A 25,294-nucleotide genomic window follows, 5' to 3' on the forward strand; every position below is an offset into this window, starting at 1 on the left:
AATTTCAGAAAAGCCAGATGTAGGAGGAGATTATCAGTGTTTTCTCATGTATAAAATTTCACTTCTGCATTGAATAAACTAATTGTAGAGTTTGCTGGGATCTAGTTAAGGTCATCCTGTAAGTTATTAGACTGTTTTGGAGGCTAAGTCATTAAGCCTTTTTCAGTAGTTAGATTAGGAAGAAATTGTATGCTAATAGCAGAGAAACCACAAGATATGTATCTGTTAGTGAAAAAAAGAGTAACAAACTTCATCCTGAGCTTGGTGAGATAAATTTATATGTCTTATCCAGGCCAGTCATCTTTCAGTTCCATCTTGTGGCCGGAATTTGGGGGTCATATTTTATAGCTGTGTTTTAAAAGTTTCTAAAATCACTGAAAATGATGCAGAAATTTTGTGCTAGTAAAATGGCAGGGCTAAAAATTTTGCATTTTTGCTTCTCATTCAAGCTTTTTTTTTAATTAAGAGGCTGGAAAAACTTGAAGCAAAAGACTTTTAATACCTCATTTGCCTGAATATTTATTGCAATTGTAATATAATAAAATCGTGCAAGATAAATTAATGTAAGATATGTACATTAGAATTGAACTGTGTAGTAGTTCTTATGTGGGGGTTATGAGCTGTTTTATTAAATTAAAGGCAGTGGAAGCTTTTAGAAATACGTAGAATTCTGAGGTTATCAGTTAGTTGGGTTTTTATTTTTTTAGCTTCTTCTAATTTAATTGTAATCTGTAAATTAAGAATATCCTTTACTGACCAAATTGTTCTTATTTTCTTAGCACTGCTGTTAGGATAGGACATATTTCACAGCTAACTCAAAATTTCAATTTATATTGGGATCTCTAATTTGCTAAGATTTTGTAATATTATTAAATTGTAATAACGATTTCACATGTAGAAGTATGTATTTCTACCTTTTCAAATGGTGCATTTTAAGTGATTTTTCAGTTATTTGTCAGAGTACAGAGATTTGCATAGTTTACATATTTTTGATCTATAATTTCTGTGTATATAGGTGTAGAGTAAATGACAGTATATTCTGACACATGTCAGGATAGAATTTGGTTGTATAGAACGTGCAGTTGTTATTAGGGAAATTCTTGGCTTAATAGTTTGTCAGAACCATTGTGGCATCATTGCTTAGAGATGCAGTTGATCTTAGAGGCTAGAATCACTTGAACCTGATTTTCTAGCCTGACTGGAAAACAAGAATTGCACTCACAAGGCAGAGCAGCAGTCTCATTAATTAGTAGTTAATCTTGCCTAAGTTCATGCTGATGCCCCTTCTCCTTTGCATCTTTCTTGCCCCCAGCCAATTACTCCCATCTTTCCTTTGTGCTGATACTAGCTGTACAGTGACCTGAAATTGTTTTGATCTGGTCAAAACCTTTTTTCTTGGGGTGCGCTTTCTTTAGACCTGTCTCAGCTGTGTGGGTGCTAGTGCTGATGCAGTGGAGCGGGATGTGGGATACACTGCATGCTTCTTTGCAGCTGGTCCTCACCTTCCCAAATGAACTGCCCTGATACTGTTACTGTTCTTGTATTTGAGGTGAACCAAAGTGGCCAAGAACTGGGACTTTAGTTCACCATCAGTACTTCCTGGCTAGTACCAGATATGTGCTAGAAGAAAAGATGCATAGCAATTAAAGGAAGAACATGCCTATGTTGAATGTTTACTCCAATTTCCTGATGGTGAGATTTTAATTTTTTAAGAGAAAGTGCTCACACAAGTTTGGAAACGTGTCACAGCATTCAAGGAGAGGCTGGCTTTTTCTAAAGGTGCTGGTAGGACTGGGTGCTGAATTGGTGGGAGATTGGCTGTATTGCCATGGTGCAAACCACTAGTTTTGTGGTGAATTTATAGCATTCAGCTAGGACTGTGCATACAGAATGTGTGAAAAACTTTTCTTGAACTCTTCTGAAAACATGTTCCTGTGAAATGACTGGTGCCCTGCTATTGGCCACTTCTGTTGTTAAACCCTTTTGTTGTAGTTCTTCCTTTGAAAGCGGAGCCTAATCCAGTCTTTCTTTCCTCACTCTGCTTTTCTCTAACTCTGGTTATTTCTCTGTGTGTGTGTTTTGTCTTGGAAGCTCTTCTGTTGTCTTGTCATTTTTAAGAATGTAGTTATCAAAACTGTAATTTATTTGTTTACCTTGGAATAATATTTACAGTGTTTGTAAAATTCTGTAACTTTACAAATGAGAATAATTCCCTTTCTTCTCAGTATTGCATACTTAAACAAGGGGTATATTAATTGTTCTTTACTGGTTAATTTAAAACTAAACAGTGTGTGAGCATTTCAGGTTATTTCTGTAGCTGTTTATTAATTCAAGTAATTCTTCACTGCATTTCGTCTGGTGTTTCTCAGCTCACTGGCATAGTGTTGCCATTCTGAAATTCTTCACATTCTTAATAAACTCAAATAGTTTTACTGTTTTGCAGTACATGCAGTGGTAACCCTCGATCATTGTATATATTGACTGAAAGTGTTCCTAACAGAGAACTGTAGAGCTTCATGGATTGAAAGTTGAAAATTTGACTATGTATTCCTATTTTGATTTCCTTCTTTTACCCAATTTCCTTTTTCTGTTCTGTTCCACCACATGGTTTTTTTCATTCACACAATTAAGTTCTTTAAACTTAATAAAAGCTTTTCTTAAAAGATGAAATAAATTGTGTCAGTCTCCATCCATTTTATTTTCTTGACATTCTTAAAGATAGCCCATATGATGGGCATGATTTTTCTACTCAAAAGCAGTGTTGTCTTGTTTATCTTATGTCAGTTTATGTTATTTAAGTCTGTGATTAAAACCAGAATTTTAAGCAGTTTTCTTTGATTGCCATCCAGCCAAGTTACTTGAAATTTTCAAGGTTTTTTTTAAACTCTTGGGGTTTTTTGTTTTGTTTCTTTTTTCTTGGGGGTGTGGGGTGTAATTCTCCATTTAGAATCCTTCAGTCAACCTGTTAGCAGTGAAGGATAGCTTTTTTCTGCCTGTAGTTTTCACCTCACTTACAATTTCTTAGTAACTGTGGATGTATTCTGCCTAGTTCTGGGACACTTTAGTACTTAACGCTCCTCTTCAATACCTCCTTTCTGAACTAGAGTGACTGAAAGTATTTTTCTGTTCCCTGAAGTAGATTCTGTTGTTGTCTTCTGAGGTAAAAACTAATAGAAAGAAATCGTTCTGGTTCTTTGCAGGTGTGTTGTGCTCAGCTGCAGACTTCATTTTGTGTCTGGTTATTTTTCACTAAATTTTCATCTCTTAATCTGTTTTTCATTTCCCTTGCTTGGAAGCTCACTACGTCTTATTTTCTGAAAGCAGCACTTAAGATTTATTGATTTTCCCATTTCACTACAGTATTTCTTTATGTAAAGAAACCTACAGTTTCCCAGCTCCACTCAACTGGTTCCTTGTCTTGTCTGATTCCATGATGATTTGGTTGTAAGAACAGGGTGAAAAGCTGGAAATATGTCCTAAAGAACAAGCAGATCCTAAGGGCTGGATGGTATATTTCCCAAATTTTGCAGGGGTCCTTATGAATTAAGCATTTGGTTTATTAACAAAAATATTGCAAAGGATGATCTGGAAAGAAAATGGGGGTGGAGGTGAGGGAGTGGATTTGAAGTCTTTGTCTCCCTCCCGTGCCCTGTGTTGAAGTTCCGTTTCACCTTTAATTTACTGAATAGCTCCTGTCCCAAATATGATGGAACTGAAATATTTTGTGGTTACTCTTAAATGGTTCTTGAATTAATTCCTCTATACTGCATGGATGAGAAGAAGAATAGTTTCTGCTCATGTGTTTTAGAGCCAACAGTATCAAGGAGTATTAGTGTCAATAAATTACTTCTCTGAACTTTATTATGTGTGATATTTAGCCAGTTTGAGAGAAATTTTTAAAAAATCCTTGAAGTGGACTGTATTTAAATTTGGGGGCATGGAATTTTCTGCAGTTAATTGGATTGCTATGGTAGGCCAATATATTAAGCTCAGGCAGTTTTGCTGCTAATTACACACAACTTCTCTGGAGTATCAGATATTCAGATCCATTTTATGAATATGGTAGGGAGAATAACAACTGTAAAACAAAGCACTGTGCATGTAAGTGACTGTTAGCGTGTATTTCAGAAGGGATAAATGCTCACCATATGGTACAATTACTGTGTCCAAGTTTTCAAATTAGCTTCTCTCATCCTCCTTATTACTGTCTTTAAAAAGAGAGGAAAAAAACCCAACATGATTTATCTACTCTGCAGCAGAACTCTTGACGCAAAACAGCAGCCCAGTTCTGTCCAGTTTTTTTTTCCTAGCATAATAGAGGCTGTCGGACTTTTTTATACTAATTACTGTGTGAGCCTCAGATGAACCCCCTTCAATTCACAGGGCTTTGTTAAGGGAGGAGCTGTCAATGTGTCTGCCCGTTTGCAGCTGTGCTGTGGCTTTAGCTTGCTTAACATTATGCTGCTTTTTAGACTTGACAGAAGGGTTTTTTTTTTTTTTTTTTTTTTTTTTTTTTATTAAGGCAAAGCAGCCTTGTAGCGAAATGGTTTAAGCAGCTGCATTGTGGGGAAGCACAAAGAAGTTATTATTGTGTCTGTTTAGGGGGGTCGGATGGAGGGGGGAGATATTCGGCTGCTGTTGATGCCGATTGTTGACTTGCCATCTGCCAGATAGGGAGAAGAAAAAAATGACAGCTCCAGCAGGGTGTTCAAGAGGTTGTTTGGAGAGACGCATAAACATGTGCAGATGTCGAACTGAATAATGGCAAGAACTTGAGACGGTTTATGATGCTGCTGTTGTGTGTGCATATACAGAATGAATGTATGTGGAGATTTGGTTAGGAGGAGGGTACATATTAATTATCATTGTCCCCTACCGCCTCCTTTACTTCTGTTAATTAGTTCAGGAGTTTAATATCTTCCCTCCCTCCGTTGTTTATTCCTAAAAAGAGCCTTTTCTTGTAGGGAAGAAAACTTTCGGTTTCTCCGTGTGGTGAGCTTAAAAAAAAAAAAAACAACCAAAGCAACAACTTAACAAATTTGGTACTTGTGGACGTAGAAAGAGTAATGTAGTTATTTCAGTCTCAGACATTTGGGGGACAAGTGCTTTACAAGTTCTTACATAGCTTTGTCTGCCGCAAGCCTGGTACATTGCATACCCCTACTTCTGCATCCTGAGCTTTTCTTATGCAGAAAGTGCCAATTGGTGATTGTCCAGTATTATAGAGTATGCTAGGGGTTAGAATGAGATTAGCAACTAATTTTCTCTTTCGCTTGATCTTATTTTCAGTTATTTCTCTGAAGGCAAGGAGCTGGTCAGGCATAGCTTGTATTTCCCAGTTTGACAGTTGTACATAAAGTAAATTTGGATTGCTCCATAGGAATATAGTTTTCTTTCTTTCACTAAAATCCTTTCTTATTTCTTGTTCAGTGATTATGGTGAGTTTCCAGGATACTGTGAAAGAAATGTGAGAAAGGATACAAGCACAGAGGCCAGAAAGGCTAAATGAAAGCATTGTTGTACAGGTGATCTCTTACTTTGATGATAGAAATGGAAACTTTAAAATAATGAATTTTCATCTCTAATGTTACATGACATTTAACATTCAGATACCTGTACCGAACTGAAAAATGGAAAATGAAACAGTGGTTGAGGTGCTTTGTGGATGTGGATTGCAGACATATCTTCATGTTACCAGTATGTATCAGGGTTTTTTGGTCAGTTTCAGCCTGACTTAAATATTATTGAAATGAACCTAACCAGTGCTTCCCACCAAGCCCTTACCAAAAGTGAAGGTACTCCACTTTATTGTGTCTTCCATCTTAAGTCTAATAAGCATCTGTAGGTCATTGATAACAGTAACTACTGACAAGAGCATTTGATGTGCCCTTCTGTCATCACTGTGGCGGAGTGGGAGATGTCAGTTTTGGATTATGTCAGTTTTAGCTGAAACTTCAGGTGTGGCTGCCTCCTGCCTGAGTACCCATTTCTGCATCTGAGCCTAGACAGACGTCACCAGCACTGCAAATGGAGACTTGCTTTTTGCCTGTTAGTTGGGTTGTTGGTTCTTCTTCCCAGAATTGTGGTGTTTCATGTGTTCCATCACTGCTGGTGTGAAGCTCAGTTACTCTGGGTAGTGCTGCAAGGCTGCCTATCATGAAGCATTTCATGCAACCAAAGAGATCTCTTGATGTGTACAGCAGTAATGAGTGTTCCACTTCAAGCACTTTGAGGAATGCTTGGACTTATCTCATGCTGATTCTTTGCAAATGATGCAGGCTAAGCAACAAAGCAAAAAGGTTGACTTCAGTGACGTGCCTTGAGGGAGAAACGTAGGTGAATGGTGTTGGTGCTGGCTTTTTGGCACCTGGCAAGGTTTGAGTCTAGGAGCACACCTAGTGACAAGGAGAAAGTTCAGAGGAGCTATTTTAAAATTATTGCAATGTGCCAGTTTTAAAAGTGAGACAGTTTGCTTTGTGAAAACATGCTAGCAAGTGTACCAGTTTTAAGGGGGGAAAAGTCACATAATTTTTGATGACGCATGTATCTGTTAAAGAAACTCAATTGAATGATAATGCTATTGTCAAACCTACCATATTCTTTTGCAAACAATGGGGAGTTTGAAATTTCTTGTGTAAACAAGTGTTAGCTGTTTTACAACATGCTGTAAGTAGATAATATTAAGAAGATGTTTAATTCAACTTGGCCACATGTAAAAAGCATTTGTATTTTAATCATCTGATTTAATGCATTTGTACCAAGTACGTGAATTTAAATTGTTGCTGCTGTAACTGACTGTCTTATTCACTGTAATTTATTGATTAGTATTTGTATATTTGCCCTACTCTTAAAATATTTTCAAAACCTGAAAAAGGTCCTTTGGTCTACTAGCACTTGGTAAAAGCAAAGGAAAGGAAAGTAGTATTTTTTTCTGTTATACAAAGTACTACTTGATACTGATAGTGCTATATAAAAACCATAAATATTTAGAAGTACTGAGAACATTAAGGTTTTAGCTATAAAAAAATACGTGAAACAATATTTAAAATGCTTTTTTGCATTTACACAAGAACAGCTTAACACTATTAAAAAATAAAAAACTGCTCTGAAAAGCAGATAAATAGTTCAGCATTTTTGGGCTTTTATCCTATATTGCCTTGTGCATGAGAGAAATTTAGAAAATGTGAGCAGAGTTCTAAATGTTTCTGGAAAACAGACCTTGGTTTTCCATTCCTGAATAGCAAGCATATTTAGAAAATATTGATCACCTTTGTTGCTCAGAGATGCTGATGCAATAGAGGACTCTGTTATTCCAGACAGCATGTGCTAATAGCAACTGCTGTTTAATTTATTTATTGTTCTAATTCTTATCCTTCAAGAATGAGGGGGAAGTGAGAGTGATGTTGAAACTGGCAAGTTTTTCTTCCTGCTGGCTCAAAATGGGCATGCTAAAGGTCAATTCTCAATTTGTCAGGATGTCAGCTAACTCAGTATTTCTGGTAGGATTTTTTAAAAGGACAAACTTGCATGCATATGAAAATGAACACTTATTTTCGATGCGTTGCCAAAACACACCAGTAATTTTGAATGGGTATTGTAGATGTCCAATTTCAAAACTGCATTTATGTGTGAATAATGGTATGTCTGTCTCTCTGTTATTGAGTATTTTCCTCTAGATTTTTTGCATGTTTTAGAGAAAAGATTATTAATGCAACAGGAAATCGTTGAATAAATAACAGGAGCTGAAGTGCTGCTGCATTTGCACAAGGTAGGACAATGACTCACTTCACCAGTCATAATGACAAAGCCATGGTGGCTGGTGATTTGAACCCTAGAATCCTGGAATATGTTTGTACATTGCATTCACAACGTGAGGAGAAGAAAACTCCACAGTAAGAGCAGGGAAAATCTTTCCATTGGAGAGATTGGTCCTCCCCATCACTTTAGCTACAGAGGTGCGCCTGAAACCACGAAGAGCTGCTCCGTGTCCTCTCCCTGCCTGCTGACTGCACCTCTGCTTGGGAGGAATCTGCTTTCCTAGTAGGAGCCCTTCTCTTTGGTCACTACTTAGTACTGCTTCAGGAACAAAGAATCTGCTGTTTGCCAGCTCTTCAGTGCATCTGGGCTGGCATGGAGGACAGAGGGTTGTCCCTGCTTTCCTCCCCCCTTGCTCAGCTGAGGCACTTCTGGAGCTCATACCCGAGGCTGCTCACTGCTTTCTGCACAATATTAACATCTGTGGGGTTTCCACTGGTTTCTGACCACCTACCTTTAAATGGCTGGACATAAATTGACCGGTCTTCTATCTGAGCTGATCATTGAGATGCTGTGACACGGAAAGGCACTTGAACTTTCTCACCTAAACTTTGCCATTTGCAAGAAACTTAATGGAAGCCTAGCTGTGGTATAAGCCAATGCTCACATGTAGCATGAAATGTTTCCTATTTCTCAGCTGGGACTAGAAAAATTCGTTTGTCTAATGCAAGTACAGATGTGCTCAAAATGTCATTCAGCATTACTGGGAACTGTGGGAAAACAGTTAGTATAAATAAATAATCACTGTCTCGCAGTGTAAGAGAGAATCAGAAAGTGGTAGTTCCAAATTCTGCTTTTCTTTGAACTGCCAGCAAATACTTATGAGAGGGCTTCTAATAAAACTACCTTTTAAAATGCTAAGGCGTGTTAGAAAAAATCACAGGTTCATTTAAATTTTTACTATGCAATAAGATTTTGTAAAATACTTGCATAATATATGATTGCACACTCAACTAGATTGAAGGACATAAATTATTAGGATAGATATACTTTTTACTTATCTTAAACATTTATTTTATAAAGTAGCTTTGAACTGTGCTGCAAATTTCTTACAATGAAATTAAAAGTAAGTAAATATTCTAACAGCAGTGCTTTGCATTTACTTAGTGTCTACTGACTTAATCAAATAGTCTGCTGATGCTTCCAATCATGTGTTAGGTAACACTGCCCTCAGAGGGCCAAGGTAAGGAAATTCAGTCTCAAAACCACTGGCATTATTTCTGACAATTTTATTTGACCTGACATTAATTACAGTTGTTCCGTTTAAAGAAAACTCGCATATAGTTGTTTGATTTATTTTTATATAATGTTGCTTAATGCTCTTAGATAAATTCAGTTTTTCCCCCCCCTCTCTTTAATTAAATGTTTTTGTAGGGAGTTTGATCTAACAAAAAATGCCTTAAAAAGAGAAAAAAAAAAAAGGAGGGGAGACAATGTTTGTGTATTATTTCTATCAAATCCATTTGAGTAAATTGATGAAACAGACAAGAAGCAGAATTTTGGTGTGTTCTCTTTTTGGAGGGTTTTTTTCCCTTCCCCTCCCCCCCCCCCTTAAATCTCACTTGTGTCTGTGTGGCAGCTGTTGCTTCTTTTAAGGAAGCAAGTTTTTGAACTCAGGTTTCTGTTGCTTATCAGCACTGTATATTAAAGACATTTCCTTCACACCTCTGAAACCATTTACATATTGAAAAATGTAGATGTTTTGCAAAAGTGTTTTTTTAAAATACGTTTTAAAATAATAAGATTAATTTTAAATTGCTGATTAATTTTTCAATAATTGCTAAATTTCCATATGCTTAAGGATTACAAAAGGTGAGACTTAACAATAGCAACTGCCGAATCTGAGATGAAATACGTTTGAAGAGAGAGTTTGGGTTGCAAGGTAAAGTAAAAAAATTGCAAACTTCTGAGTGATAGGTTTGTCTAACACAGGTTTTTTTTACTACTCATACGATTTCTTAGAAAGCTCTCCTTTGTGAAGCTTCTCAACAGTATGAAAACTACCAATGTTGCATCACTGGAATCAACATATTTTGTGAAATGTCCTGAAGGCAGGTTTCTTGTTACTGGCCGTCAAAGGCAAAAAAAAGAAAAATCATTAAGGCTGCAGTACAGAGGCAAGTAAAGAGGCAGCCGCGAGGGTCATGTTCTAAACAAACCTTCATTAAGCACTCTTTGTTACTGTTGTTAGCCAGTGTATTATTAAATACAACGTTAATTAAAGAGTTGCATGTTACGAGGGTGCTTTTTGCATGAAGATCGGATTAAATTTTCATGTGCTTCAGGAATATACTGCTGTCTTACTTAATCTTTTGGGTGTATTCTCTCAGTAGTTATTAAGAAAAGCAGACCCCAACAACATAAAATTTGTATTTTGTGTGTATGTATTTATTGTCTGTATGGATCAGCAAGATGCATATTCTAGTGCCACTTTCCTCAAGCAGCTTAAAAACTTTGCCTAGAATTAAAATGATATAGGAATTACTTGGCTTTCTTTGCTCCAGAGGTTGCAATTAGAGACCTCTTCTTACTGTCTAATAAACAGATCCTAAAAGAATGTAGTTTTCAACTTAGAAGGGTGTAAATTTAGGCAAAATAATAATTTAACTTACAATAACTCAGCAGGAAGCAGGGTACAAACCGATTAAAGCTCTATGGCAGATCCACTGCTTTTTTAAATACTGCAGCTCCATTTTTTTAAATTGTCAGGATATCTTGTGGTTTAGTTAGCCTGCCTGGACTTCTCATCTCTCATAGAATTACTTTTCACTTGAATTAATAAATTTCACATGTAAATTTCCTCTAGTTTGCTTGTGTTGAAGTATTTAATAAACATGCATTCCAAATATCTTTAAAATTATTTAATATTGGCAATACTGAGAAATAAGCTTTTTTTTTAGATGTAGGGCTGCTAAGTTAGAAGACATGTGGAAGTGTTTTTTCTTTTCAAATACTCTGCTTTGCTGTAGCATTTTTTATATGGAGAATTTCTTTCAAGGCAAATCAGTAAGCACATGTATTAAGAAGTATGGACTAAAATGTTATTCTATCTTTAGGCAGATTATGTAAAAGGAATGCAGCTACAAGAGAGCACCTAGAGAGCATCTTGAGAGCCCTTAAACCACTTGAGTAGCTAAGTGAACTGATACCACAGTTTAGTCTTCAAAAGTGTTCACCCATTTCTTAATTAAATTACAAAATAAATATAGGGCAGATGATAAATGTTCACATATAGGCCTTGGAGAGGAATTGGATTAGTATTTTCAAGACAAAACCAGAGTTTGTGTGTGTGCATGTTTGTATAGATGTTTTGTAAAAGTAGTCTGGCCATGATTCATGTTGGGAAACGACTTGGGAGAAAAATTCTTCGAAGAAATATGTCTGTGAAAGAAATATATGGATCCTCATGAAGCCATAGTGTTTAACAATGGCTTTTAAATTGCTTTTTCTGTGTCTGGCTATAGTTTGCAGAGCGAAAACGAAGGTACAGCTGTGCTCATAGGTAAACTGGTACTTATCTGTCCTATGATTATCCAAAGTTGCTAACTCTCTTCAGAGGAGCTTGGAAGTGCTATTGTACTCTTCTAATGGTTCTTCTCCGGGCATAACATCAGCTGCATAACTCAGCAGATGATTAAAAATCTGTCCAGTTTTCTGATTTAGAGAATCTGTGTTTGGCTGCTACTGGCTGCTCAATCTAAAGTGTTGTCCTAAGTGGTGAAGAGGGAGTAAGTGATTGGAGAAGTGTGTGCTGGGTCTGTAAGGCCACCTGTTAGAATAGTTTCCTTTTCCAACAGGTTTCCTTCTGGAGAGTGTATGTAAGCAAACAAAGTCTTCCATTCTTTCCTGAGTGACTTAAGTGTACTTATCCTATCAGCCCTGATTCTTAGAGCAGAGTCTGCTTATCTCCTTCTCCAGTTTATTCCTTGCACAAAAGAGGACTCTCTCTGAAACCTGAGCCCTTGGATGGCTGAGTTGATACAGTCTCCATGCTCTCCTTGGATTCTTCAGTAGGTTTAGGTGCCTGCCTTCTAGATAAGACTAAGATCTTGACAGATTGCAAACCCAGTAACAGACACTTTCTCTCCTAACAGTCACTTACTCTTACAAGAAAGGAGATGTAGTTTATTAGAAAAATACAGAAGATTCTCTTTATCATCTCTTTAAGAAAGCAACTAAGATGTTAGCATTTTTAAAACTTACATTGGATGATCTGATATGTTAGGTTTTGTTTTGCCTTCAACTATTGAGTCTATGCAGATTTCAGCAAATTTGTTGCAGGGCATATTTTAAATATTTTTAAAATATGACTCATACCTTTACTTAGGCCTATAATTATTTCATTTTCAAGTATTCAGCAAACTTAATTTATTGCTTTTCATGTAATGCTGATACAGTTTTTCATTGTTGCTGGTATTAAAGTTACACATTTGTTTTCCCACACTGCACTTGTGTTTCTTCTTCAACTTACAAAGTATCCTGTACCTATTTGTTTTGGTTTGGTTTTTGTTGCATGCTTTCATGTTAACTGGGATTTCCTACTGTGAAATGAGCTCAGACTGGCAGTATCAGTAGGGAGGTTCCCAGCCAAACTGGAACCGAAGGCCTGAGATAAAGCTCTGCATCAATACAAGTGTAACTAGTGCCTCTAGGATATCTCTGTAGTCATTTAGTGGTCAAATTAAGTCACACTTGGGCTTTTTCAGTTCTTTCTACCTATGTGAAAATGTCTGCATAACAATGTCAAGCAAGTACCCTGCTATGTAGAAGCAGGACTAAATAGGAAAGAGTTTTGCTACATAAGCCAGCCTGAATAGCCCAGGGTTAATTTTTCTCCTCTTTTCTCTTCTCCATCTTGTATTCCCTACTCTCCTTCTCTGCTTAAATACATGTTGAAAATTGGACATGTTAGTGGCTGCAGTTGGATTTGATCTGGGTATTGTCAAAATCCTTACAAGCTGTGCTCAAGTTCATCAAGGCCATATCAGCAATTCCCATGTTGAACTTCAGTGACAATTAGTTGATTGCTGTGATGGAAAGCTGAAGGTGCAATTAATGAATTTTTAGATTATGCTTTAATGAAGTAATCTCCACAGTAGGGGATATAAACTTCTTTCTGACTTTTGAGTGGCCTAAAAGCTACATAACTACAGCTAACAGGGTAGTGAGGTGGTAAAGGGCGCTGGTGGGCTGGGGCTTAGCCCAGGACCAGTGCAGCCCCTGGGATGGTTCGTTCTGAGCATTTCACAAATGGTGAGAAGTCCTAGGTTCCTTCTTGGAAATTCTGCATTGTTAATACACTTTTTTTCTGAAAATACTCACTTCTATAATGATGAAACAGTGACTTTAAATAAAGTTTTAGTAATAGTCATTATTTACTCTGCAGAATTTATAGAAATCAAAGATGAGGGAAGTTGGGCAAATCTAAACTAGCCTGTACCGAATTGAGTAATTGCACTCTAAAGATGAAATTGTTGCTGAGATTCTGGTGTGGCATTGTACTGAGGAAATTTTCCACCCTTAATAGCAAATAAGTGCCATTAATTAGGGGGTTGTGTATTCTGTATGTTTCTGGTCCTAAATTCCTCATAGATTGGAGAATCTTTTGCTCAGGCTGGGATAGGGGGAAGGTGACACAGTAGATTTATTGGTGGACTTACCTCTTACAATGTAATTGGCTTCTACTTTTTCTTTTTTATTCCTTTTGCTTTCAGTTATATTTTTTAAGCATATTCTGCATAGGTTTTTCCATTACCCCCAATTTCCTTGTATTTGCTTAGTGTATGTTTTGAAGAAATTAATCACTTCTGCTTTGCTCAGCAGGGGAACTGTTCTACCTTGTAGTAGTTTAGATTTCATTTCGTTATTAAAAGTCAAGCTTTAGAGTTGTTTTTTTTCCTGAAAAAAAAATTTGAATTGTTTATGGTGTAAGCATGTAGGATATTTGAAAAGTATAGTATGATAAAATGTAGAATTATATATACCATACTTGTAGCTTCTTATTCCAGAGGCATCACTGTACAGTCCAGGCTTACCACTGCAATTTAATTTTCCCGTCTTTTGGACAGAATTAGAGTTTTCTCTGCAAATTGAAAACATCTGAAAAGATTTTGGTATAATTAATGTTTGATACTGATAATATGATACATTTTTTAATATTCAAGTTTGGGGTTTTTTGTACAGTGCTAATGAACTTTTTTTTTCTTCTCCTTTAGGAGAATATATAAAAAACTGGCGGCCAAGATACTTCCTGCTAAAGACAGATGGCTCTTTCATAGGCTATAAGGAGAAACCCCAGGATGTGGATCTGCCATATCCACTCAACAACTTTTCAGTGGCAAGTATGTATTTCCAGTATTTATTATTCTCTCAGCATATTGACAGATTATCTGCTACATATTTCTTCGTGTATAATTCAGAATTTATTGGTAACAGTGCAAGTTTAATGTCATGTGCCGTACTAATGCACCACTAATCTTACATCCAGCTCTACATGATGTATTTACAGTAGCATGGAAGAACCATACGTTGGTTTTTGAATGTTTTTTGGAAGTCTTAAGTTCTCATTTTTTGTGTGTGTGTGTCTGAAGTGTCTGTAAATAACGAGGACATTTGACAAATGATTGCTGTAAGAAGACAATTCCTGGAAAGTTTACCTTTATTCAGGTCGCTGACCTCTTCTCTGTTTTTCAGTAGTATCTCTGAATTCACTTGAAAACTCATATTAATTAGAAAATTATCTAGACTGTCAAATGACACAAAATCATGCTAAGTTATTTTTCTCTTCGATAATCAGGTAATCAGCTCTCCAGCCTGGTTAATGAGTAATTTCAAGCAATCAGACAATTTGCATATATTAACAAAGTGTGTATCTGTTGGATAAAGTGAAGATTGTGTGTTTTCCAAGAATGTTTCTAAAAGACAAATTTGTAGGGTTTTTGATCTGTCGTAGTGAAATTGGTGAGTGTTTCTGAACACTCCAGAAAATGAAAGTATTTGAGGAGCAAAATTGAGGGGGCAAAAAATCCAAGTATGAGTTGCAAATATCGCAGCTAGAAACTTTCAGAGGAACACTGGAGAATTTACCCAGTGTCTTTCAAAATTGTATTAATGTGTACTGCAGTACAATAAGTTTTGCAATGTTTAGTTTTATAGAGGAGTATAGGAGCCACAAGAGTATTTGTGCTTAGGGAAAGGGTTCCCTTCATCTTCATTGCTGAAGTTGGAACAAATGCTACTGAGACTGAATTTTCCTATTTTTTGATAAAATTGTACCTGAGACTGACTCAGCCTTTATGTATACAAAGTAATTTGTGTATTTGATTTGGTAAGAAAATAATCTTGTGCTCCAAGCCCATGTATCATTTCGCAGCTAGAAGACGAAAACTTTGCATATTCTGATTGCAATAGGAAATTATATTGATTGTGCAAACCTTCTAGTAGTATTAGAGGCTTCTTTTGCCTTGTTGATATTCAGCATAAAAGCAGCAATGTCTTTAAGTTGTTCATATGAGTAGGAGTTGACAAAATCATAGGCCATTATTTATTCCTTTGTTGTTGCTCTGCATATTCTTGCTCTTCTTTATCAGGTAGTATTTTTCTAGATACTTTTTCCCCAGTTCGCAGCAGAAAGACAATTTCTAGAAATACTTCTTTGTCCTGCTTTACCATGTACTTTGTTGCATATTCTGTCTCCCCTTGCTGCAGAAACTAGAAGGGCAATCGACATGGTAGTTCTGCCAAGCAAAGAAATACTTAATTAGCAATTAAATCCACTGTGTTGGTACTGGTTTTGGCTGGGAGTTTTTTGGTACCCAGAGATTATGTTATGTAATTCTGATATTAGAATGCTGTCCCTGAATTTTGCCTTGATGGAAATTGGAAGATTTCACATTGTTTTCCAAAATAACACCATCTCCATCACCACCCCTACCACTCCCCACCAAAAAAACCCATTCCTTTCTGCAACTAGCAAGTCCTATAGGTCTGATTCTTAGGCTGCGTAAGCTAAAGGAACAAGCATGCAATATTAATTGAAAAAATACCGTTTTGATAAGCAAGATGACTTTTTCTGTTTTTCTGACAGGAAAAGGCGTAATATCAGAAATGTTGGCTGATCAGTGCAAGAATAGGACGATGTATCACTCATCAAAAGAATCTCATGAAATTAAGTGGGGTGCCTGTGTAGATTCACAGGATAAAAAGCAAACCAGGGTGGTAGTATACTCTAAATTGCAAGGGACTGTAAGTTTTTTTATCAGCTATTTTATCTGTCTGAAGATGAGATCATCAGTAGGGCAAATAAACAAACAAAATTGCTATATGAATGAATCACATCTCATGGGAAGTACCTGGTAAATGTCAAGAACTGGTCTCATGGCCTCTGATCCAAGAGTTCCTGAGCTGCTGCAGTAGGTTTGTGGCCACAAGCAGCGCAACATATTTTTCCTGTAATAGTGAAGTACATTTTTCATAAATTACTAGCCAGGCAGATGGAGTGTGAGATCACTGTTAATACCATCTTGATTAGGTTGGCAGGGACTTAAAGATATGTCTTTACAGTCCCATCTTCATGTAATCTTTGTAGCTATCTGTAAAGTGAGAGTGTGGTCTCAGTCTACTTTTTGCTCTCCAAATGATAGACATCTTTGGCTCTTGCTTGCAATTTGTTATTTAAGCAGAAAAGGCCAAGGCTGTGGTATTATTTTCATAGTACTGTTGGAGTTAAAGACTGGAAAGTTTGCACAATTCTACTTTGTATGATACTTGTTGTGTAGTTTAAAACTTTTATAAGCACCTCTGTCAAGCTAGCTACTTCCATTATGTAGATATTTTCCCACCAGTGTCCCCTGCCTTCCACTTCTGTGACATCAGCTTTACTTTTGCAGAAGTAAAGCTCTTTCCCAGGCATAGTATCATTTCCCCTAGTGTGGCTCCCTGATTCCTTCCAAGATAACTTCAAAGTTACGCACCTGAGCATTTCTCTTTCCCTGGTCTTTTGCCATCTGTGAACTCCATTGGGAATGACAAGAAGGCTGGAGAGAATGAAGTTATTTTACATACTGCTAAAAGTGCTTCCAGTGATAAAGATGTCTTTGCTAATAGAGCCTTTCTCATTGAGTGGTGTTTTGTCATAGAATGGAGTGTTCAGAGGCCATCCCTTTTCCTTGGGGTGTTTTGGGAGAAAATGTAGGGGGAAGGCATTTGGAAGTGTGTGTGTAAACAGGTAGACTTCACTTAGAGAGACTGAGGCAGCACACAATATGCTTCAGTCCATTGCCAGGTGCCCAAAATGCAGGGGAGCCATGTGAGCCTGAAATGGAGATGAGGGATCTCTCTTCCTTGGAGCACTGAAGATGAAACACAGTTGAGTGAAGGTATGACAGAGTGGGGCTGGGTGGAGCTGAGCCCTGGGGAAGGACACAGGCTGTCCTTAGGTGTCCTGAATGGAGTTTACCCCTTTGTGGCCACTACTCTCCTAACTTCGGGTGCACAGGGAAGGCAGCCATGGGCATCTTGCACTGCATCTTGGAGTTGCTGCAAGGTTGCAGGGTGAACAAATCAGCCAGATTTGGTGACAATGAATAGTGTGTAGGAATCACTGGCTCCTCTCCTGTGGGGCCAGCTTATTTTACACCTAACAGAACCACCTTCTTTTAAATGGAAGTTGTGAGAGCTGTGTATTTGAAGCAGGCTGTTAGTCCCTTAATGCTCATGCCCTGACACCGAGACTCACAAAAAGCTGTGCCTTGGTATCTTACTGTGCACTTGAAGATAGATGAAGGCGGTGTAATTACATGGGTGGGAAGTTCATTGTGAAAACTTAAAACCGGGTGATACTGGTTTTTAGGGGTAAATTCAGAGGTGTGAGCTTACTGGAATTGTCTGGTTCAAAATCAGTTCAGCTCTTTCCAGGTAGAGAGGAGCAGTTGCAAGTAATCAAACTGCTGTAGCTTGTACAGATACTCTTGATTGACTGAGTCACGGTAACTGAGTGGGTGTGCATTCCTAGCCCACTTCAACTGCAAAATAAAATATGTTAATTTAAATTGCTTTTGCTTAGGCATTTATGCAGTCAGAACCAGTTTAAAAATAATTTTGGATTCAGTTGGTATGACTTCTCTGTACAGGCAAAGGCCTGATAAAAATGTCCTGTCTTTTACAACTCCATTATGCTTCTTTGAGAGCAAAACCAATACTCTGGGTAACAGGATGTATTTCCTCAGTGCACCCCCACTCCCTCAAAAATAACCCAACATGGCCTTATAATGCTGTTTTCAGCTGGTCCACTGTTGTGTAAGTGGAATAAACGCTGCTTTATGTAAACCACTTTGGTCTTTGATTGTCATCATTGTTTGGGGAAGCAGAGTGGAGAAGAATTCTACTTCAGTTCTACTTAAGGAAGATTTGTGACTGCACTGATTAAAAAAACCTCAACTTCTCACATGCACAGTGAGTGTGTAGGTAATCACACAGCACATTTGGGATGAAGTATCTCTAAGAATTGGCCCTTTGCCTTCATTTTGATCTTTACATGGGGAATAATTGGGAAGAGCTGTATCCCTTCACAGTATCCTTTGAGCTTTGGCCAAAAATGATGTCACCTGGAACTTTTTTCCTATCTTGAAAGATAGTGCTTTCTAAGCACTCTGGTACAGCTACCCTTTTTCTTGTCTCTAAAAAGATAAAGCAATTTTAGTTATTATGAGAAGGCAATCTTTTATAAACTTTATTTTAATTTTCTTTGCAGAAGTGATTGTCAAGAAGCTTGGCTATTCTAAATGGAGAATCTTTTCCCTAGTCTTAACTTTTCAGTGGGCCAGAGACAAGTTTTTATTATTTTTGGGATTTAAAAATCCTCAGAACATGAAGATTGAAAAGTTTTGGGGGAATAATGTTAGGGAATTCTGAAGACATTCTTCAATGAAATGGGTAGGAAAATATGTATGTCTGTTTTGAGATTAATTTATGTATCAAAATACTTTTGCATTAGACATGACCTTGTGTGCAACTCCAAAAATAACTTTTCAATGAGATTTAATTCCATTGTAGAAAATTTGTTACAATACTGGATGACATGAACCCAGAGATAAGATATAACTGTACTTACAATTACGGTGTGAATTTGATTGCAAAGTAATAGTAGTAGAATTGAATAAGAGATGTTCTTTCAATGTTGAAAATACTTGTGGAGAGAAAAAGTCAATTTATGTGTCATATACTCCATTTGCAAATACATGTATGGAAATTCAAACTCAAATCTAATGTGTATAGGAAATATTTCCATCTGCGTTGAATGGAGAAATGTTTGGGAGGCTTGAAAATTGCTTTATGAATGGTTTCTAGGTGGTATAGTTGGTATTCTGTCCTTTGACTTAGAAGTTCATACCCAGGCCTGAAAGTTTTTATGCTGGTGTGATATACCCAGTTGCTTAAATAAAATTGGGGTGTTTGCATGAAAGACAGAGAAGGATGTATAATTTTACTGTCTTCCATGAAAACAAAGTAAAACCCATGCAGAAATCTCCTACTTCCATTCTCCCTTTTGCATGAAGGGGCAAATGGGAAACTAGTTGTAATGACAGGAAGACATGGATGCTACTTTGGTACTTTTTGAAGTATTGGAAATAAAAGACTTTGCAGCAAGATGAAGTGCATTAAGTTTGATCATTTACAGCTTCAAGGAATATAATTAAGGGTTTTTTTGTCATGTATGTTGTAATATCAAAGCACATCTAAGTACTTGTCATGAGCCAAGCCCCACAGAAGTGGGATTTTTACCCATACAGAACAAAAAGTCGGTCCCTGCTCCAAAATACTAAAATTCCAAATATAAAACAAGTGACAGCAGATGGATGCAAACAGATGGGGGGAGTATGAGAAAACAATGAGACAGTATTAGCCTGTAGTACAGGCAATGGTCTCAGCACATCAACAACTAATCCATTGTCAAGGTTAGATTTTTACTCTCATCTCCCTTTTCTTCCTCCCTCCTTCCCTCCCTCCTGTTTTTTAAGGCATGGTGAAGGAGAGTTTTAAGGAGGATTTTAAAGAGAAGCAGTATGACAAACAGAGAGAAATTAGAAATGTTTTAGAGAACTGGTGATGAAACTGTAACAGTAAAGGGATGGGTGGCATTTTGATACTGAATAAAAAATGATAAAAAGGATGAGAGTAGGCTGTGGGGACAGACCATGTTGAAAAGCTTCCAATAGTTGATGTGATAGAGCTGGGTAAGAAATGGGAAATGCCAAGAAAAGAGTGATGTGATCAAGGGGACAATGGACAAAAATGATCTGTTATGAACAGTTTTGGGAATAGCATTTTTAGGGTAAACCTGTCTTTGTCTGGATCAAAGAAGAGATACTGAATTGTTCACATAAGCCTCTATGGGACCAAATTTAATTTTAGGGTGATACTCCTCATAGATAAGATGTAGTAAGAAAGAATAAAGCCTTTTGGAAAGCCTCAAAGAAGCAGATTTCCCATAGGGAGTGGGTAAACAAGTGGGAGAATCAAAAGGGGACCAAGCTAAGGGTGTGCGTAGGTACACACCTATGTTTGTCACTATATGTAAAATTAATGGATTTTCATGTGTATATGAGCAGAAATATCTGTATCTGTCTCTGTGTTATGAAAATGGTGTATTAGTTCTGCTAGTTGTCTACTACTTGTCTAACAAAAAAGGTCATCAGGGAAGTGTGGATTTGGAGTGCAGAGTAGCAACAACAGAAAAAGGTATTTGTAAGGAGTGTGTTCATTAAGTTTTGATATGAGAAAGAAAAATTAGATTAGCAATTAAATAGGCAAAGGTTGGGACAAAAATGTTTATCTTGTAAAGGAAAGACCAAGGGAAAAGCAAGAAATCAAGGTTAAATTATTATGCAAATAGATAGATACATAGAGAGATACAGATCTGTGTAAAGACAACACTCTCCCTATATGTTTAAAAGTGCATACATTATAAATAATGCAAGCAGTGGCTTGATACTGGTTTTTTGATATAATTTGATAATCACGGGAAGTTATCCTCTGTGCTAAAACTCAGTCTGTATTGTCTGTATTAGAAATAATTTCTCAGATATGCAACCTTCTGTTCATTTTTTAGTACAATTTTTTATGGCTGCTTGAATGTTTAGTATTCTTGTCTAGCCATATCAACACATTCTGCTGAAGTTGAAACCTTTCATATATGAAATAATAAAATGGTATTAGTGTTCTTTCTGGTTTTTTTTTTATGCTGAATGACTGCATTTAGGAAAAGAGTGCTGGTGATTATACGGTTAAAGTTATAGAATTCAAACTTTAAACTTTTTAATAAAATCTGAACAGATGATCTGTGCTTTTTTTTTTTTTTTTTTGGAACTGGCAGGTTTCAGGCCCTCTAATTGGCTTCCCAGCTTTGCAGAGTAATTACAGCTTCAAGCAAACTTTGTCATCTGTGGTTCAGAATGGTGTAAAGTAAACAGAACGTTTTGAAATACAGTTTGTAGTTAGAGTTGCTCAGGAGAGTTTAACTAGCATAACTACTTAATTTAGACAGTAGCAGTTATTTGAAAAAGATAGTCTGTCTAACATTTTAGAATTGTCAAGTTGGTTGTCGATATGGAGACAAAAGTTAACCTCTGGTATGTACCTGACTTTGTTTTGTTTTGTTTTTTGAAAAGAGAATTTCAATAATTGAGAAACATCCATTGCATTTCTTTATACTCTTTTAATTTTTTTCACATTTTTTGTATACATCCAAAAATGGCCAAAGGAGTGCTGAGCACTTGTTGGAACAGAGTTGTCATTCTCTGTTACTGTTTCTGTATTTTGCTGCTTTGAACAAGTGTTCTCCCCCAAGGTTTTTCCTCCCCTCTAATATTAAAGGAAAAATTCTCATGACCGATGTTGCATCCCAGAAAGGCAGAAAGCTTTAGGAATAAAATGTGTAATTCCAAGTTGTAGATGGCTAGCGTACAAGAACACAAAGTTGAGTCTGTCTGTTTACTGGCTTACTCATCTTTTTGAATGATAATTTAGACTTCCAACTGTTTTGAGTTGAGATTCAGTCCTTTAATTACATATGTTTATGTATAGTAGCAAACTTGAAGACATTATGGTAGAATGTTCTCTACTCTTGGTAATGACCCAACTATCACTCGAGCATTCGGAGCCAGCTCTCAGTAGCCAGTTTCACTCTTTCTTCTGTGCTTTTGTATTTTCCAAAGTATTCACTCTTGTCTCAAACTACTATGGTTTTTCTACTAATTAGTAGAAAAATATTTTGGTAATTAGCAGTAACTGTGTATTACAGCACTTATTCATCTTAATAGATTTTTTTTTTCCCCCTAGTCTTAGGTGAAAGATATTCACAGAGAAATTTTTATTCATGTTGCAGTCATGGCAGGAATACTGTTTATCCCATACATTTGTATACAGCAGCACATGACACATGTGGGGCTACTAAATATCAGCAGACTTCAATTATTTTTGTCTACTTGAGAAGGATGGGTAGTACACCTCTTTTGAGAATACAGTGGTCCTCCACTCCTTTCTGAAATCCTTCTTTCTTCATAAGAGACGGATACAAATGTATTAAATTGTAACCTTCCATGAGGAAATCAAGTCTTTAGCCACTTGTAGCAGAACATTACCAAAGCTAATTAAGTTTTGCTAAATTTTATTTTTCAATAATATCCTCCAGTGATAGTGAAATGGCATTTTTGGGGGTTATTTGTCTGGGATTTTTCTTATGTTTTCAGAACCATTTTCAATTCTTAAGGTGCTTTTTATTACCTTTAATTGATCTAATAATCTGTAATGAAAACTCAGAATAAATGGGTTTTTTTGTAGCTACAAAGCTTAGTATATGCATCCATATGTTTTGTTCGTGTTCAATAATCACTTTGAGGACTGACTGAAAACATGCAATATAAGTAGTGTATTAGATACAGATTTACCTAATGTACATACCTATATATATATTTATTATACTTTATATAGTATGTTTTATATACATATAGGTGAAGGCCGTATTATACATAGCATTTGGACATAGGCATGTGTAATTCTATTAGTTCCATTTTTTCATACGTGAGTTGGAAAACATAAATAATCCAATTTAAATGTATGCAAAGAGAAGTGGTGGAATTCAAAATCTTCAGTTCCATCACAGGCACTGGAGAGGACGTGCTTTTTGATTGGTACAGATTTTTCTGCAGGTTTGTCTCTGTACCTTTTTTCCTTCAGATTGTCCTAACACAGTCACCTCTCTTTTCTCCCTGGCAACTTTTTTTCACCTTCCTTCCTCTAAACTAGGTACTCTGGTTCAGCTGTACTCTAGCTATTCCCATGCTTTTCTTTCTCACATAGGTTCCAGTCTTTTTCCTGTCCTATTTCCACTTTTCTCCCTTTATTCCCTAGTCTTTTGTTCCTAACAGCTCTCCTGTAAACAACTTGCTGTACGCCATCTTTCTACATTGGATTTTGCCTCAGTGAGGTAGTTTCTTTTTCATACTGTCTGAGGAAGAGGGTAAGGCATTATGAATATAAGTGAAATGCTTTGAATTTAGCATGTGGAGAGGCAGGAGGTAGCTGTAGCCTCTGGATTATACTCAATGCATAGATTTTCAATGATTTTATGCTTTAGTAATTGTTACTGTAATTTTTACCCTCCTCCCACTGCACTCTTATCCCTCCCACATGTAGTGTGGCCAGATGCCTTACATTTTCACAGGAATACTAAAAGGATATCAAAGGTCTTGATTTGCCAAGTTTTAAGTCTCATCTCCAAAAAGCAGCATTTTCCAGCAGTGTGCAGCTTTAGGCAGACACCCAGTAAAGAAAATTTCAGCCTTCATGATTGAAGTGTGATAGGATTAAAGATGAGAGGATGGTTTTGTTAGGAGTAAGATGAGATAATCTTAGAGCAGACAATGCTTCTAGTCTCTTCTCTTGGGAAGGTAGCCCCACACATTCCTTGGAACTACAGCTGAGGAGGTTAAAAAAAAAGCCTGTTAACCCTGCCTTCAGTGTTACTCTGATTATAGTTGGACTTCAACCATACCCCCGAAGACAGGGGTTTGTTTGATCTCATGAGTAATTGCACCCAGCTACAACCCTGGTTAGGTACCCTCAGCAGCTCTACTTCATCATGCTCCTGTCCTCCTTGTTTCTCTTCCAGCTTTTGTGTTAAATTCCCTCTTCCTGCGTCCATCCTGCTGTAGATCTTTCTTCCATGTGTTGAGGATGGCTCTCATTCCATCCAAAACCTAGCAGAGTGTGTATAAGCAATGAGGGTGAACTACTGTTTCTCTTTTTTTATGAAATGTTTGTTAAAAGGAATGGCATCTCCTTGACAAGTGAGCAGTCTGACTTACATAATAATTTATATATGTATGGGGAACACGTAAGTTTGTTCATCAAGGAATACGCATGTGCATAGGACAGCATTTACTCCTCTTTCTCATACCTGTGTCTGTCAAGCTTCTGAGGTGTTCTGCTAAGCTGCAGAAAAGAATACTATCGACAGGCATACCTACTTCCACTCTTCTTTGTTTTTTCAAATTAAAAAATTGCAGTGGATGATAGTTGAGGTTTCAGGATCCTGAATTTGTGAAGAGAAAATATGTCAAGCCAAAATAATTTATTTCTGTGAAAGAAAAGCATGCCTTGTTAAGTGGTACATGTCATATGACTTTTGTAAAGCGTTGACATTAACTGGAATAAAGAATAGTAAGCTCCATAAGTAAAAGGTGTGGGTCAACTGGTAGGTGGTAGCTATATCAAAAAGAAGTTACAGCAGATTGTAGGTGAACAGGAATTCATTTTCCATATCATTATTGATTGATTTGTGAACCTGATGAATCATTTTAGCTCACATGCACACATTTGATCTGGATCAACTTTGAACAAGTGATAATATTCCAGACATGAGATGTGATGGTTTGTGTCTACGTTGTGGTAGCTGCAGGAAAACAAGTAACATTTTTGACAGAGTAACCTTAGCTTCTCAAAAATGTTTAAATATATTTGCATGAATAAGGAGTTCTAGTTTGTCAGAGAGTTTTGCAGCTGTGGTGCTTAGTGCAGTATCCTGCATCGTAGAACTAATACCCAGCAACATCGAACCATTGCCTGAATCGCCAGGGTTGTAGTCTTACAACAGAGGAGTGATAGGTGGTCTATAATATGTCTAGAATTGTGGAACAAGGAAGATCTTGGATCTGAAAGCACTGCTGGTGAGGACAGATTGATTGAATTGACTTAGAGAAGACTGAAGGGAGATAAAACAGTGTTCAAATGTCTAAAAGGGTCAGCTGCTGAAAAGATGAAGTAATTTAGTCAAAAGGACAAGAAACAGTGTGCTGAAATTATAGGAACAGTTGCATTAAATCCTAGGAAAAATCTTCCAGCTATAAAAATAATTAATTTCTTTATAGTTGGATAGAATAGTTTGCTTACAGGGGTTTTGAAATTAGTACTTTTAGGGGAT

The 25,294-nt window shown here is 36.8% G+C and overlaps 1 protein-coding gene across 5 annotated transcripts in view; it reads left to right on the forward strand.

The window, feature by feature from the left end:
• AKT3 (AKT serine/threonine kinase 3) overlaps nucleotides 1-25,294 on the forward strand; it is a 154,225-nt gene that overhangs the window by 65,880 nt on the left and 63,051 nt on the right. For all 5 annotated transcript variants that reach the window (XR_004238882.1, XM_032102669.1, XM_032102668.1 and 2 more), the window contains one exon: nucleotides 14,031-14,156. Coding sequence is in view for 2 of the 5 variants with exons in the window: in XM_032102669.1 (XP_031958560.1) it covers nucleotides 14,031-14,156 (126 nt within the window). In the remaining 3 variants the exon portion in view is untranslated. The remainder of the gene's footprint in view (nucleotides 1-14,030; nucleotides 14,157-25,294) is intronic.

The sequence above is a fragment of the Corvus moneduloides genome, chromosome 3 (assembly GCF_009650955.1).
Source record: "Corvus moneduloides isolate bCorMon1 chromosome 3, bCorMon1.pri, whole genome shotgun sequence".
NCBI classification, from domain to species: Eukaryota; Metazoa; Chordata; class Aves; order Passeriformes; family Corvidae; genus Corvus; species Corvus moneduloides.